Source organism: Mobula hypostoma, chromosome 8 (assembly GCF_963921235.1).
Source record: "Mobula hypostoma chromosome 8, sMobHyp1.1, whole genome shotgun sequence".
NCBI classification, from domain to species: Eukaryota; Metazoa; Chordata; class Chondrichthyes; order Myliobatiformes; family Myliobatidae; genus Mobula; species Mobula hypostoma.
The window spans coordinates 99,393,654-99,406,420 of NC_086104.1; the positions used below are offsets into that span (position 1 = coordinate 99,393,654).

Here is a 12,767-nt window from a genome sequence, read left to right on the forward strand (position 1 = left end):
TATTTTATCTGACACCTGCTCTATTCACCATTTGTTTACTGTTTCCTCAAATTCAGATCCCAAATAGAATTTCTAATAATTGTGATATTGATGAATGATGCCTGTATTTGAAATCCTGGAATTTGCATTTTTTTAAAATATTACTGCAGCCCTTATTGTGTGAAGTTGGGAGTCTTATCACACAACTCGTTCATCTTTTGTCAGAAACAAGCTTAAAGATTAGCTGCATTTGTCAGGTGCATTGAAACTGACAATGATATGTGTCATTTGCATCAAGTCAAATCAGTGAGCACTGTGCTGGGGCCAGCGCACTAGTGTCACAATTCTGCCTGTGCCAACTTGGCATGCCCCCAACTTACCCTAACCCTTATCTTTGGAATGTGGGAGGAAACTGGAGCACGTAGAGGAAACCCACACGGTCACGGGAAGAACATACAAACTATGGTGGCAGGAATTGTACCCTGATCATGCAACTAAAGCTCTAGTTCCATGTTGGAGAAGTGCATTTGGCTCACTGTCCTGTTTCTTAAATCCTGCAACTCTTATGAGAATAGGTTGAGTGAACTCGGCCTTTTCTCCTTGGGGCGACAGAGGATGAGAGGTGACTTGATAGAGGTGTACAAGATAATGAGAGGCATTGATCGTGTGGATAGTCAGAGGCTTTTCCCCAGGGCTGTAATGGCTAGCACAAGAGGGCATAGTTTTAAGGTGCTGGGGAGTAGGTACAGAGGAGATGTCAGCGGTAAGTTTTTTTACGCAGAGAGTGGTGAGTGCGTGGAATGGGCTGCCGGCGGTCGAGGCAGAAACGGTAGGGTCTTTTAAGAGACTCCTGGATGGATACATGGAGCTTAGAAAAATAGAGGGCTATGTGTAAAGCCTAGGTAGTTCTGAAGTAGGGACATGTTCGGCACAGTTTTGTGGGTCGAAGGGCCTGTACTGTGCTGTAGGTTTCTGTGTTTCAGTCCTGAAGAAGGGTCTTGTCCTGAAACATTGACTATTTATACATTTCCATAGATGCTGCCTGACCTGCTGAGTTCCAGAATTTTGTGTGTGTTGCTGAAGGATAAAGTACTAACTTGTAATGAAAAGGTAAATCCCGAGCATCATTTTGAGAGACATCAAAGCAGATATGATATTTGTTGTTTGCATCAAATCAAATCAAATCAGTGAGTGTTGTGCTGGGCAGCCCACAAGTGTTTTCATGTTCCTCCATCATAGCACGCACACAACCTATTAACCCTAACCTGTGTGTATTTGGAAATGTGGGATGTAACTAAAGGAAATCCACACAGTTCTTGACTGAAGTCACAGATATGAATTGGCAAATAGCTCATAGGTAGTAGTCCGGTATATCCACAGAAAACTGAACTTGTCCTTCCAGTTCTGCTCAAGTCACAGGAAACCAAAGAAATTTGCAAGCAAATGTAAACCTAGCCATCTGAAATTGTTGCTGGCAATAGTGTACAGTTCCCAATACAGATTAAAGATTAACTCTATTTGTCAGGTGTACGTGAAAACATAGTGAAAAGTGCTGTTTGTGTTGAGAATGTCTGGGTGCAGCCCACAACACTCTAACCCTAACTGCTACATCGTTTGTAATGTGGGAGGAAAGCGGAAAACCACACAGTCATGGGGAGAGCGTACAAAAACGCACATTAAAAACTTAAGGGTTTCTGATTTTATAGACGATCTCAGAATTACAAAAAAATATATAAACTACAAAGGATTCCAACCACAGGTACAATCTTACGAACTAAAAGAATATACGAAAGAGTTTGCAGCTGAATGAGTCATCCATCGCAGAAACCAAAGGTTGATAAATTAATTTTAGTTCTGTCAGTCTGTTTTTCTGTCATTCCCAACAATCCCCAGTGCTTTCTAATATTTTGCTGCTGGGTTGATATTATTTACATATGATAATTTTCAGATACTTTAGTTGGGATAAAGTAGTTCACACAGATGGTCTAAAATCATCCGGGGACAGAGATCCCAGACACCTAAAACTAATGCTGTGAGGGCCGACTCTGAGTAAATGAATATCCTAACAATTGACACACATCAAAATTGCTGGTAAACGCAGCAGGCCAGGCAGCATCTCTAGGAGGAGGTACAGTCCTAACAATTGATTGTTCAGCTATATCTGTGACTAGTCTGACTCTCATCAGTCTGGTCTGCAAACATCCTTGAACTAATTGAGTTAGCCTGTTTTGCTTGGTTGGCTAATGCAGGCCAATTAAACATTGTCTTATGTTTGGCTGATGCAGACGAGGATGTCTCATTGTCACTTTACTTTGCAAGCCACATCTCTCAGCAGCCTGTGTTTGCAGAACTATCCTTTTAACTTGCGTGCAATTTACATGAAGAACTTAAAACTGGTTCTTGTTTATAACAACAAGCTGAGCAAGGATTATTTGTTAGAAGTTTAACTTTATCACCAACATTTCTGACTCTTTGGAAAAATTATGCTGCTGCACTAGAAAGCTGAGGTTAGCAATGAGCCTTTCGGACCCTGGAAAGTGAATATCCATTGCAGTTGGAAGATGTTGTGCATGGATTTATCGTGCTCATTGCAAGCCAAGGGATGGTGTATCTCTACTGGAGTCAAAAGCTTTTCTTCCCTGTGGGTAAAAGATGAAGATTAAAGATTACAAACGAGAAAATCTGCAGATGTTGGAAAATCAAAGCAACGCACACAAAATGCTGGAGGAACTCAGCAGGCCAGGCTGCATCTATGGAAGAGAGTCAACAGCCAACGTTTTGGGCTGAGATCCTTCATTGGGTCATGAGACCTGGTGAGTTCCTCCAGCAATTTTGTGTTTGAACATTAAAGATTAGTTTTTCATCACATGTACATCAAAATACAAGTGTGAAAAACATTGTTTGCATCAATTGGGGGGTTGTGCTGGGGGTAGCCTGCCAGTGTCATGCTTCTGCCACCAACATAGCAAGCTCACAACTCTAACTCTCATACATCTTTGGAACATGGAAGGAAATCAGAGCAGCCAGAAGAAACCCACCACGTCACAGGGAGAACTCCTTGCATTTCGCAGCGGGAATTGAACTGGCGCTGTAATAGTATAGTACTAACCATTACGTTTTTATGCCGCCCCTAGTTTTAATACATAAATGTTATAAGTGGTACCTGATGTTCCTGAATTCTGAAATTGTGAAGTTTTAGAAGAACCAGTGATCTTAGCTTATGGGTAAAAGAGTGCAACATACTGTAAATATGAAACATAGGACTTAATTTAATGGAACAATTTAGCAAATGTACCAGTTGGATCAAACACAAGACCCATGCCGGAGAAAGCAACTTCATCAATTAAAATTGTTGCAAATAATTAACATTAGAAAACCAAAATGTATTGGGGGAAATGGTTGATGCAGGTTCAATTGCAACATTTAATTATTTAGAGATACAGTGCAGAATAGGGCCTTCCAACCCTTCGTGCCCTACCACCAACAGCAACCCCCAATTTTAACCCTAAACTAATCATGGGACAATTTACAATGACCAATTAACCTACTAACTGGTACAACTTTGAATTGTAGGAGGAAACCAGAACACCTGGAGAAAATTAGAGAAGTTTGGTTAAGTACATGGATGAGAAGGATAGAGGAGACATATGAAGTAGGTGCAAGTCAATGGATCAAGGTTAACTTTCAACCCCGTTCTCCTGCCTTCTCCCCATAACCTTTTACAAATTGATTAATCAAGAACCTATCAACCTCCACTTTAATTGCACCCAGAGACCTGGCTTCCACAGATTCACCATCCCCTGGCTAAAGAGATCCTCCCTCATCTCTGTTCTAAATGGATGTCCCTCTATTTTCAGGCTGTGCCGTCTGGTCTTGGACTCCTCCGCCAAAGGAAACATTCTCTTTACATCCACTCTACCTAGGCCTTTCAATGAGATTTCCCCCTGCCCCATTCTTCTAAATTCCAGTGAGTACAGTTCCCAATCCTTTAATCACAGCTCAAATGTCGTTCAACTCTTCAAGAAGAGAGAGAGAAGGGTAAAAGGAAATATAGACCTGTTAGTGTGGTCTCAGTGTGTGGGAAGATGTTGAAGTTGATTATTAAGGATGTGAGTTTGGGGTACTTGGAGGCATATAATAAAATAGGCTGCAGACAGCATGCTTTGCTGTAAGGGAAAACCTTACCTGACAAAATTGTTGGAATTCTTTGAAGAAATAACGAGTAGGATAAACACAGGAGGGTTGGTGAATGTGGTGTACTTGGATTTTCAGGATCCGCTTAACAAGTTAAGAGCCCATGGTATTACAGGAAAGATACTAGCATGGATAAAGCATTGGCTGATTGGCAGGAGGCAAAGAGTGGGAATAAAGCAAACCTTTTCTGGTCGGCTGCCAGTCACTGGAGGTGTCCCACAGGGATTTGTATTGGAACTGCTTTTTACATAATATGTTAATGATTTGGATGATAGAATTAATAGTTTGTGGCCAAGTTTGCAGACAATGTGAAGATAGGTGAAGAGGCAGGTAGTTTTGAGGAAGCAGAGAAGCTGCAGAAAGACTTAGACAGATTAGGAGAATGGGTAAAGAAGTGGCAGATGGAAGCAAATGGACATGTACTTTGCTAGAAGAAATAAAAGCATAGACTATTTTCCAAATGGAGAGAAAACTCAAAAACCGAAGGTGCAAAATGATTTGGGAGTCCTCATGTTAATTTGCAAGTTGAGTCAGTGGTGAAGAAGACAAATGCAATGTTAACATTCATTTCGAGAACACTAGAATATAAAAGCAAGGATGTAATGTTCAGGCTTTAACACACACTAGTGAGGTCTCATTTGGAGTATTGCAAGCAGTTTTAAGCCCCTTATCTAAGAAAGAATGTGCTGACATTGGAGACAGTTCAGAGGAAGTCCACAAGAATGATTCCAGGAATGAATAGATTAGCATATGAGGAGTGTTTGATGGCTCACTAGAATTCAGAAGAATGAGAGGGGATCTCATAGAATTTGTTCAAACTGTTGAAAGGCCTGAATAGAGTGGATGTGGAGAGGATGTTTCCTATGGTGGGAGAGTCCAAAAACAGAGTGTGCAGCCTCAGAGGAGAGGGACATCTATTTGGAACAGAGATGAGGAAGAATTCCTTTAGCCAGAGAGTGCTGAATCTGTGAGATTCATTGGCACAGGCAGTTGTGAAGGCCAAATCACTGAGTATAATTAAGGCAGAAGTTGATAAGATTCTTGATTAGTCAGGGCATGAAGGGATATGGGCTGAAAGGGAAAATGGATCAGCCATGATGTAATGGCAGAACAGACTCGATGGGCCGAATACCCCAATATTGCTCCTACAATGGTGCTAGAAAGTTAGTGAACCCTGTAGAATTTTCTCTATTTCTGCATAAACATGACCTAAAATGTGATCAGATCTTCGCCAAAGTCCAAAAGCTAGATAAATTGAACCCAATTAAATAAATAACACACAAAAAAACAAAATACTTGTTCATTTATTTATTTATTGAGGAAAATGATCCAATATTTATGTATTTGTTTGGAAAAAGTATGTGAACCTCTAGGGTAATGCCTTTTACAAAAGCTATTTGGAGTTAAGTGTTCCAATCAATGAGATGAGATTGGAGTTGTGGGTTGTAGAAATGCACTACCCTATAAAAAAGACACAGAAGGTCAGGCTATGAAGGCAATGTTATGATAGTCATGGGAGATTTCAATGTGCATATCGATTGGGAAAATCAGGATGGTAATGGATCTCAAGAGAGTGAGTTTGTTGAATGCCTATGAGATGGCTTTTTAGAGCAGTTTGTTGCTGAACCTACTAGGGGATCAGCAATGCTGGATTGGGTGTTATGTAATGAACCAGAGGTGATTAGGGAGCTTAAGGTAAATAACCCTTTGGAGGCTGTGATCACGATATGATTGAGTTCATCTTGAAATTTGACAGGGAGAAAGTAAAGTCTGACATAATAATATTTCAGTGGAGTGAAGGAAATGACAGTGGTATGAGAGAGGAGTTGGCCAAAGTAAATAGGAAGGAAATGCCGGCAGGGAAGGCAGCAGAGGAGCAATGGTGTGTGTTTCTGAGAAGAATGAGGCAGGTGCCGGATAGATGTATTCCAAAAACAAATAAACACTCAAATGGCAAAATAGTACATCAGTGGCTGAGAAGGGAAGTCAAAGCTAATGTGAAAGCAAAAGAGAGGGCACACAACAAAGCAAAAATATAGTGGGCAGACAGAGGATTGGGAAGCTTTTAAAAAGAATATCAAAGTGGATAGTAAAAGTTTTTTAATTTTGGCAGAAATGCACATTGCTGTTAGGAGGATAAAATGCTCTGCACAACACCGCCAAAACCTCATCCCCATGGTGGAAGGAGCATCATGGTTTGGGGCTACTTTGCTGCCTCAGGGCCTGAACAGCTTGCAATCACTGAGGGAACAACGAATTCAAAATTGCATCAAAACATTTTACAGGAGAATGTCAGGGTAGCAATCTGTTACCTGAAGCTTAATAGAAGTTGAATAACGCAACAAGACAGTGGGCCAAAAGACAACAGTAAATCAACAATAGAATGGTTTATAAAGAAGAAAACTCATATTTTGGAATGTCTGAGTCAAAGTCCTGACCTTAATCCCCTGGAAGTGTTGTGGAAGGACCTGAAGCAAGCAGTTCATGCAAGGAAGCCCATCGATATCCCAGAGCTGAGGCAGTTTTGTAAGGAGGAATGGCCTAAAATTCCTCCAAACCAATGTGCAGGACTGATCAACAGTAATGGAAATGTTTGGTTGAAGCTTTTGCCATTTGGGGCGGCGGCGGTGGGGGGGGGGGTCACATCAGTTACTGAGAGCAAAGATTCACATACTTTTTCCAACAAATACATGTAATATTGGATCATTTTTCTCAATAAATAAATGAACAAGTATAATATTTTGTGTTATTTATTTAATTAGGTTATCTTTATCTCGTATTAGGAAATATTTGAAGATCTGATCAGTTTAGGGCATAGTAATGCAGAAATAGAGAAAATTCTACAGGGTTTACAAACTTTCTACCACCATTGTATATCTTATCTTAATGGATGACACTTTCATTCCCAGAATCATACTCATTAACTTCTTCTGAACCCTCTCTAATGTCAGCACAGTCTTTCCTAAATAAGGGGCCTAGAACTGTTCACTACATTACAAATACCTTATAAAGCCAAAACATCCTTGCTTTTTATATTCTATTCCTCTTGGAATGAATGCTAACATTGCATTCACTCTCCTCACCACCAATTCAACTTGCAAATTAACCTTTGGGGAATTCTGCACAAGGCTTCCCAAATCTCTAATCTAATGCCTCCACAGTCTCTCCAGCTACGTCTTTTATAAATTGGGGTGTAGTCCATCAGGTTGACTTATCTACCTTAAGACTTTTCAGTTTCCCAAGCACCATTTCTGCAGTAATAGTAACTGTACTCACTTCTGCCCCTTGACACACTCAAACTTCTGGCATACTACTAATGTCTTCCACGATGAAGACTGAGAAAAATACTTATTCAGCTTGTCCACCAGTTCCTTGTTCCTCATGACCATCTCTCCAGAGTCATTTTCCAGTGGTCCAATAACTACTTGCGCCTCTTTTTATATACACCTAAATAAAATTTTGGTATCATTTTTGGTATTATTGACTAGCTTACCTTCATATTGGATCTTCCCCTCACCTATCCCACCTTACGATGTTTTTTGTTACCTTATGTTGGTTTTTGAAAATTTCCCCATCCTCTAACTTCCCACTCATTTCTTCTCCATTATATGTCCTCTTTTTTTGCTTTTATGTTGGTTTTGCATTGTCAGCCATAGTTGCATCATCTTACCTTTAGAATTCTTCCTCTTCTTTGGGATGTATCTATCCTGCACCTTCTGAATTGCTCCCAGAAACTCAAGCCATTATGGTTCTTCTGTCATCCCTGCTAGTGTCCTCTTCTAATCAATTTTGGCCAGCTCCTCTCTCATGCCTCTGAAATTCCCCTTACTCCACTGTAATACCAATACATTTGACTTTAGCTTCTCTCTCAAATTACAGGGTGAATTTTATCATATTATGATCACTGTGTCCTAAGAAGTCCTTTACCTTAAGCTCTCTCTTCATATCCAGTTCATTACACAACACCCAATCCAGAATTGCTGATCCCAAAATGGGCTCAATCATAGACTGCTCTAAAAAGCCATCTCGGAGGCATTCCACAAATTCTCTCTCTTGGGATCTAGCTTCAAATTGATTTTCCCAATGTATCTGCATATTGAAATCTCCCGTGACTAATGTAATATTGTGCCGTAAATTGTAGACCACATCCTGGCTACTGTTTGGAGGTCTGTAAGTAACTCTCATCATGGTCTTCTTACCCTTGCAGTTTCTTAACTCTGCCCACAAGGATTCTACATCATCTGATCCCATGTCACTTCTTTCTTAAGATCTTATTTCATTTTTTTTACCAGTGGAGCCACCCCTCCTCTACCTGCCTGTCTTTTCGATAGATTGTATATTTTGGATGTTAAGTTCCCAACTACAATTCTCTTTTAGCCATGACTCTGTGATACCCACAACATCATACTTGCCAATTTCTAACTGCAAGATTATCTATCTTATTTTGTATGCTGTGTGCATTCAAATATACCTTCAGTCCTGTATTTGTCACCCTTTTCAATTTTGTCCCCCTTTTACTCTGCAACACATCCCACTGACTGCAGTTTTGCTATATCATCTGCTTCCTGATAGTCTCACTACACACTACCTCTGTTTATAAACCAACATGCCCATCCTCAGCCTTATCACTCCAGTTCCCATCCTCCTGACAAATTTGTTCAAACCCACCCCAACAGCTCTAGTGCTGTAGTGCTCTATGTTGTTAAAGTGTATGTCTAGCAGAGCTGAAAGCTTTAAGTGGTTTGTAAAAGATACCGACTTGGGAGCTCAGGTTTCCACAACAACAGCATGAATTGCACTTTCTAACATGGACAGCCAGCTGTGTTTGCCCTCCTCCCAACTGCTGTGTGAAGTTGGTACAGTTAAGGCCCTTTAGCCCACAATGTCAAGCTGATCCTTTAATGTACTCTGAGATTAATCTAACCCTTCTCTCCCACACTGCCTTCCATTTTTCTATCGTCCATGCACCTTTAAGAGTTTCTTAAATGTTCCTCATGTGTCTGTCTCTCCCAGCACCCCCGGCACGTGCTTTTTAAGCACCCACAACAGATAAAAAAAACTATCTTTTACACCTCCTCCCACCCCCATAATTTCTTCCAAACATTTTAAAGTTATGCCTTTTCTGCCCTGGGAAAATGTTTCTGGCTGTCCATTTTATCTAAGCCTCTTATCATCTTGTACATCTTTATTAAGTTATCTCTCATCCTCCTGCGATCCAAGGATTCCATAAATCCTTCTTGACCTGCAGATTTCCTCCAGCGTTGAGCATTGTGTGTGTGTGTGTGTGTGTTACTTTTGATTTACCTCAAGGCAGCTTATGGGAGGTTGCTTTGTATTTGTAGTTCTGAATATTCTACAGTCAACATCTTATGCTAGTAGTTACCAAGTGGCCTCAAAGGGTGCTTTCATATAACACCATAAGGCATAGGAGCAGAATTAGGCTATTCAGCCCATTAAGTCTGCTCTGCTGTTTGACCATGGCTCATTTATTTTCCCTCTCAACCCCATTCTCCTGTCTTCTCCCCATAACCTTTGACACTCTCTCTAATCAGGAGCCTATTAATGTTTGTTTTCAATATGCACAATACTTAGCTTCCACAGCCTGTATGTACCAGTGAGTCCCACAGATCCACCACTCTCCAGCTAAAGAAATCCCTCCTCATCTCCGTTTTAAAGGGATGTCCTAGTCTGATGCTGTGCCTTCCAGACTATTCTAGTAATAGACCCCTATTATAGTAATATCTTCTCCACATCCACTCTGTCTAGACTTTTCCATATTCGGTAGGTTTCAATGAAATCTCCCCCACCTCATTCTTCTAAGCTCCAGCAAGTACAGGCCCAGAGTCATCAAACACTCCTCAGAAATAACTCTTTTATTACTGGGACATTAAGGTGGGTTCCTTAAGGTTGTTTTCACTGGGAATAGTAATGGGGAAAAGCTCCCACAACCCTTGAAATGCTCCCAATGCTGTGCGCCTCAGATAGCCTATGACAGCCAGGTCCAGCTCCTGGCCTTCACGTGTGGTTTAGCCACTAAGCCTGCCGGAACTGTTTCTACTGACAGGAGAAGGGGCAAAGGTGGGTTACTGATGCTTTAAAACCAGTTGCTTCGGATAGATGGGGCTCGTCAGCTGTGGCTGGAGGGTGCTCCTGGAGAAGGAAAGCTCTGATTTCAAACCTCCACTGCCTTGCGGCCATACCCACTCATGGAGGAAGCTTTGGGATCAAATCCCGAGGGAAATATCTGGAGCTGGAGTCCCTCAGGCAGTCTTACATTGAGTTCAATGCTGACTGGCAACTCCTGCGTCGCTGCTGGTACCAAACTGTATCGGTCGCTGCCACTGCTTTGGGTTCATCAGATGCGTGGAGCAGGGAGCTTGCTACATGGGCAACAGCTTGCTGTCCATATCGTACCGTCCAGGCTTGTGTATCTAGATGGCCAGGACGCAATATCCATGGTCGACTCTGACCGACGGAGGCCCATGCCAATGAGACCATTCTCATAAACTCCTCGGGACCCTGTCCAATGCCAGCATACACTTTTTTTGGTGATGGGGTCCCAAAGATTCATTTATTTATCACATACACATTCAAACATACAGGGAAATGAGTCATTTGCATTAAAAAAAAAGCAACCAAGGACCAGTCCGTAAGTGTCGCCACCCACTCCAGTGCCAATACAACGGGCCCACAATGTACGCAGAGCAACACAAGCAACAATAATAACAACAACAACACAAAATCAAGAATAGCCAGGAGAAATACCATCAGCTTAAAAATTTGTGTCACATTAGACATCCACTCAATATTCCTGTTAAAGAAAGACCCTATCTGCAAATTTAATGTCTGTCTTGTGTGTGTGCAGCTTAGAAACTTAGACAAGAGAACACATAACATTGCTGTACATTTGGAATCTGGAATGTCTTCAACAAAAAGCCCGGAGAGAGCCACGGATGCCGAGAACCTGAGCGATGCCTTTGGATTCCGTTTGAAGGGCAGATGGGAAACTCTTCTTGAGGCAAAAAGAAGGGCATCATTGAAAAGGAAGAGGGTCAGGTCACTGACGTACTCGTAAATCCTGGGGAAAGAAATCAACAGTTCTTAAAAATTCACAAACAGTATTTAAAATTTGCTGTTAGATTATTTAATGTTACATGGGAGTGTACCATATCGTATGTTCTGAAGTTTGCTCTAATAAGTGGGGCTTGGAATTTTCAAATGCATTTAAACCATCTTGAAACCTTAGATCTTAAGGTGGTAAACTGCATCAACAAATTTGAGAATGGCGCCAAGATTGGGGGTGTAGCGGACAACCTGGAAGTCATAGTCATAGTCATACTTTATTGATCCCGGGGGAAATTGGTTTTTGTTACAGTTGCACCAGAAATAATAAATAATAATAAACCATAAATAGTTAAATAGTAAAAAGTAAATTATGCCAGGAAATAAGTCCAGGACCAGCCTATTGGATCAGGGTGTCTGACCCTCCAAGGGAGGAGTTGTAAAGTTTGATGGCCACAGGCAGGAATGACTTCCTATGACGCTCAGTGTTGCATCTCGGTGGAATGAGTCTCTGGCTGAATGTACTCCTGTGCCCACCCAGTACATTATGTAGTGGATGGGAGACATTGTCCAAGATGGCATGCAACTTAGACAGCATCCTCTTTTCAGACACCACCGTCAGAGAGTCCAGTTCCATCCCCACAACATCACTGGCCTTATGAATGAGTTTGTTGATTCTGTTGGTGTCTGCTACCCTCAGCCTTCTGCCCCAGCACACAACAGCAAACATGATAGCACTGGCCACCACAGGCTCATAGAACATCCTCAGCATCGACTGGCAGATGTTAAAGGACCTCAGTCTCCTCAGGAAATAGAGACAGCTCTGACCCTTTTTGTAGACAGCCTCAATGTTCTTTGACCAGTCCAGTTTATTGTCAACTCGTATCCCCAGGTATTTGTAATCCTCCACCATGTCCACACTGATCCCCCGGATGGAAACAGGGGTCACTGGTACCTTAGCTCTCCTCAGGTCTGCCACCAGCTCCTTAGTCTTTTTCACATTAAGCTGCAGATAATTCTGCTCACACCATGTGACAAAGTTTCCTACCATAGCCCTGTACTCAGCCTCATCTCCCTTGCTGATGCATCCAACTATGGCAGACTATGAAAGGCAATCAAAGCTTGCAGCAGGATCTAAACCAGCTGAAAAAATAGGCTGAAAAATGGCAGATAGAACTTAATGGAGGCAAGTGTGAGGTGTTGCACTTTAGGAGGACTTACATGGTGAGTGGTAGTGTACTGAGGGGTGAGGTAGAACAAGAAATATAAAATCTATAATTCCTTGAAAGTGGTGGCACAGGTAGATCGGGTCAAAAAGAAAGCTTTTGGCACATTGGCCTTCATAAATCAAAGTATTGAGGACCAGAGTTGGGATGTTATGTTGAAATCGTTTAGGAGATTGGTAAGACCTAACTTGGAGTATTACATGCAGTTCTGATCACTTAACTACAGGAAAGATATCAATATGATTGAAAGAGTGCAGAGAAAATTTACAAGGATGTTGCTGGGACTTGAGGGCCTGAGTTATAAGG

At 41.6% G+C, this 12,767-nt stretch overlaps 1 protein-coding gene across 1 annotated transcript in view; it reads right to left on the bottom strand.

Moving 5' to 3' along the window:
• Positions 1 to 11,113: 11,113 nt before the first annotated feature.
• Positions 11,114 to 12,767, bottom strand: part of LOC134350183 (epithelial cell-transforming sequence 2 oncogene-like) — a 51,855-nt gene continuing 50,201 nt past the window's right edge. Inside the window, 1 exon segment of the mRNA XM_063055160.1 lies at positions 11,114 to 11,251. Within this exon segment, the coding sequence (XP_062911230.1) occupies positions 11,226 to 11,251 (26 nt within the window). The 3' untranslated portion in view covers positions 11,114 to 11,225.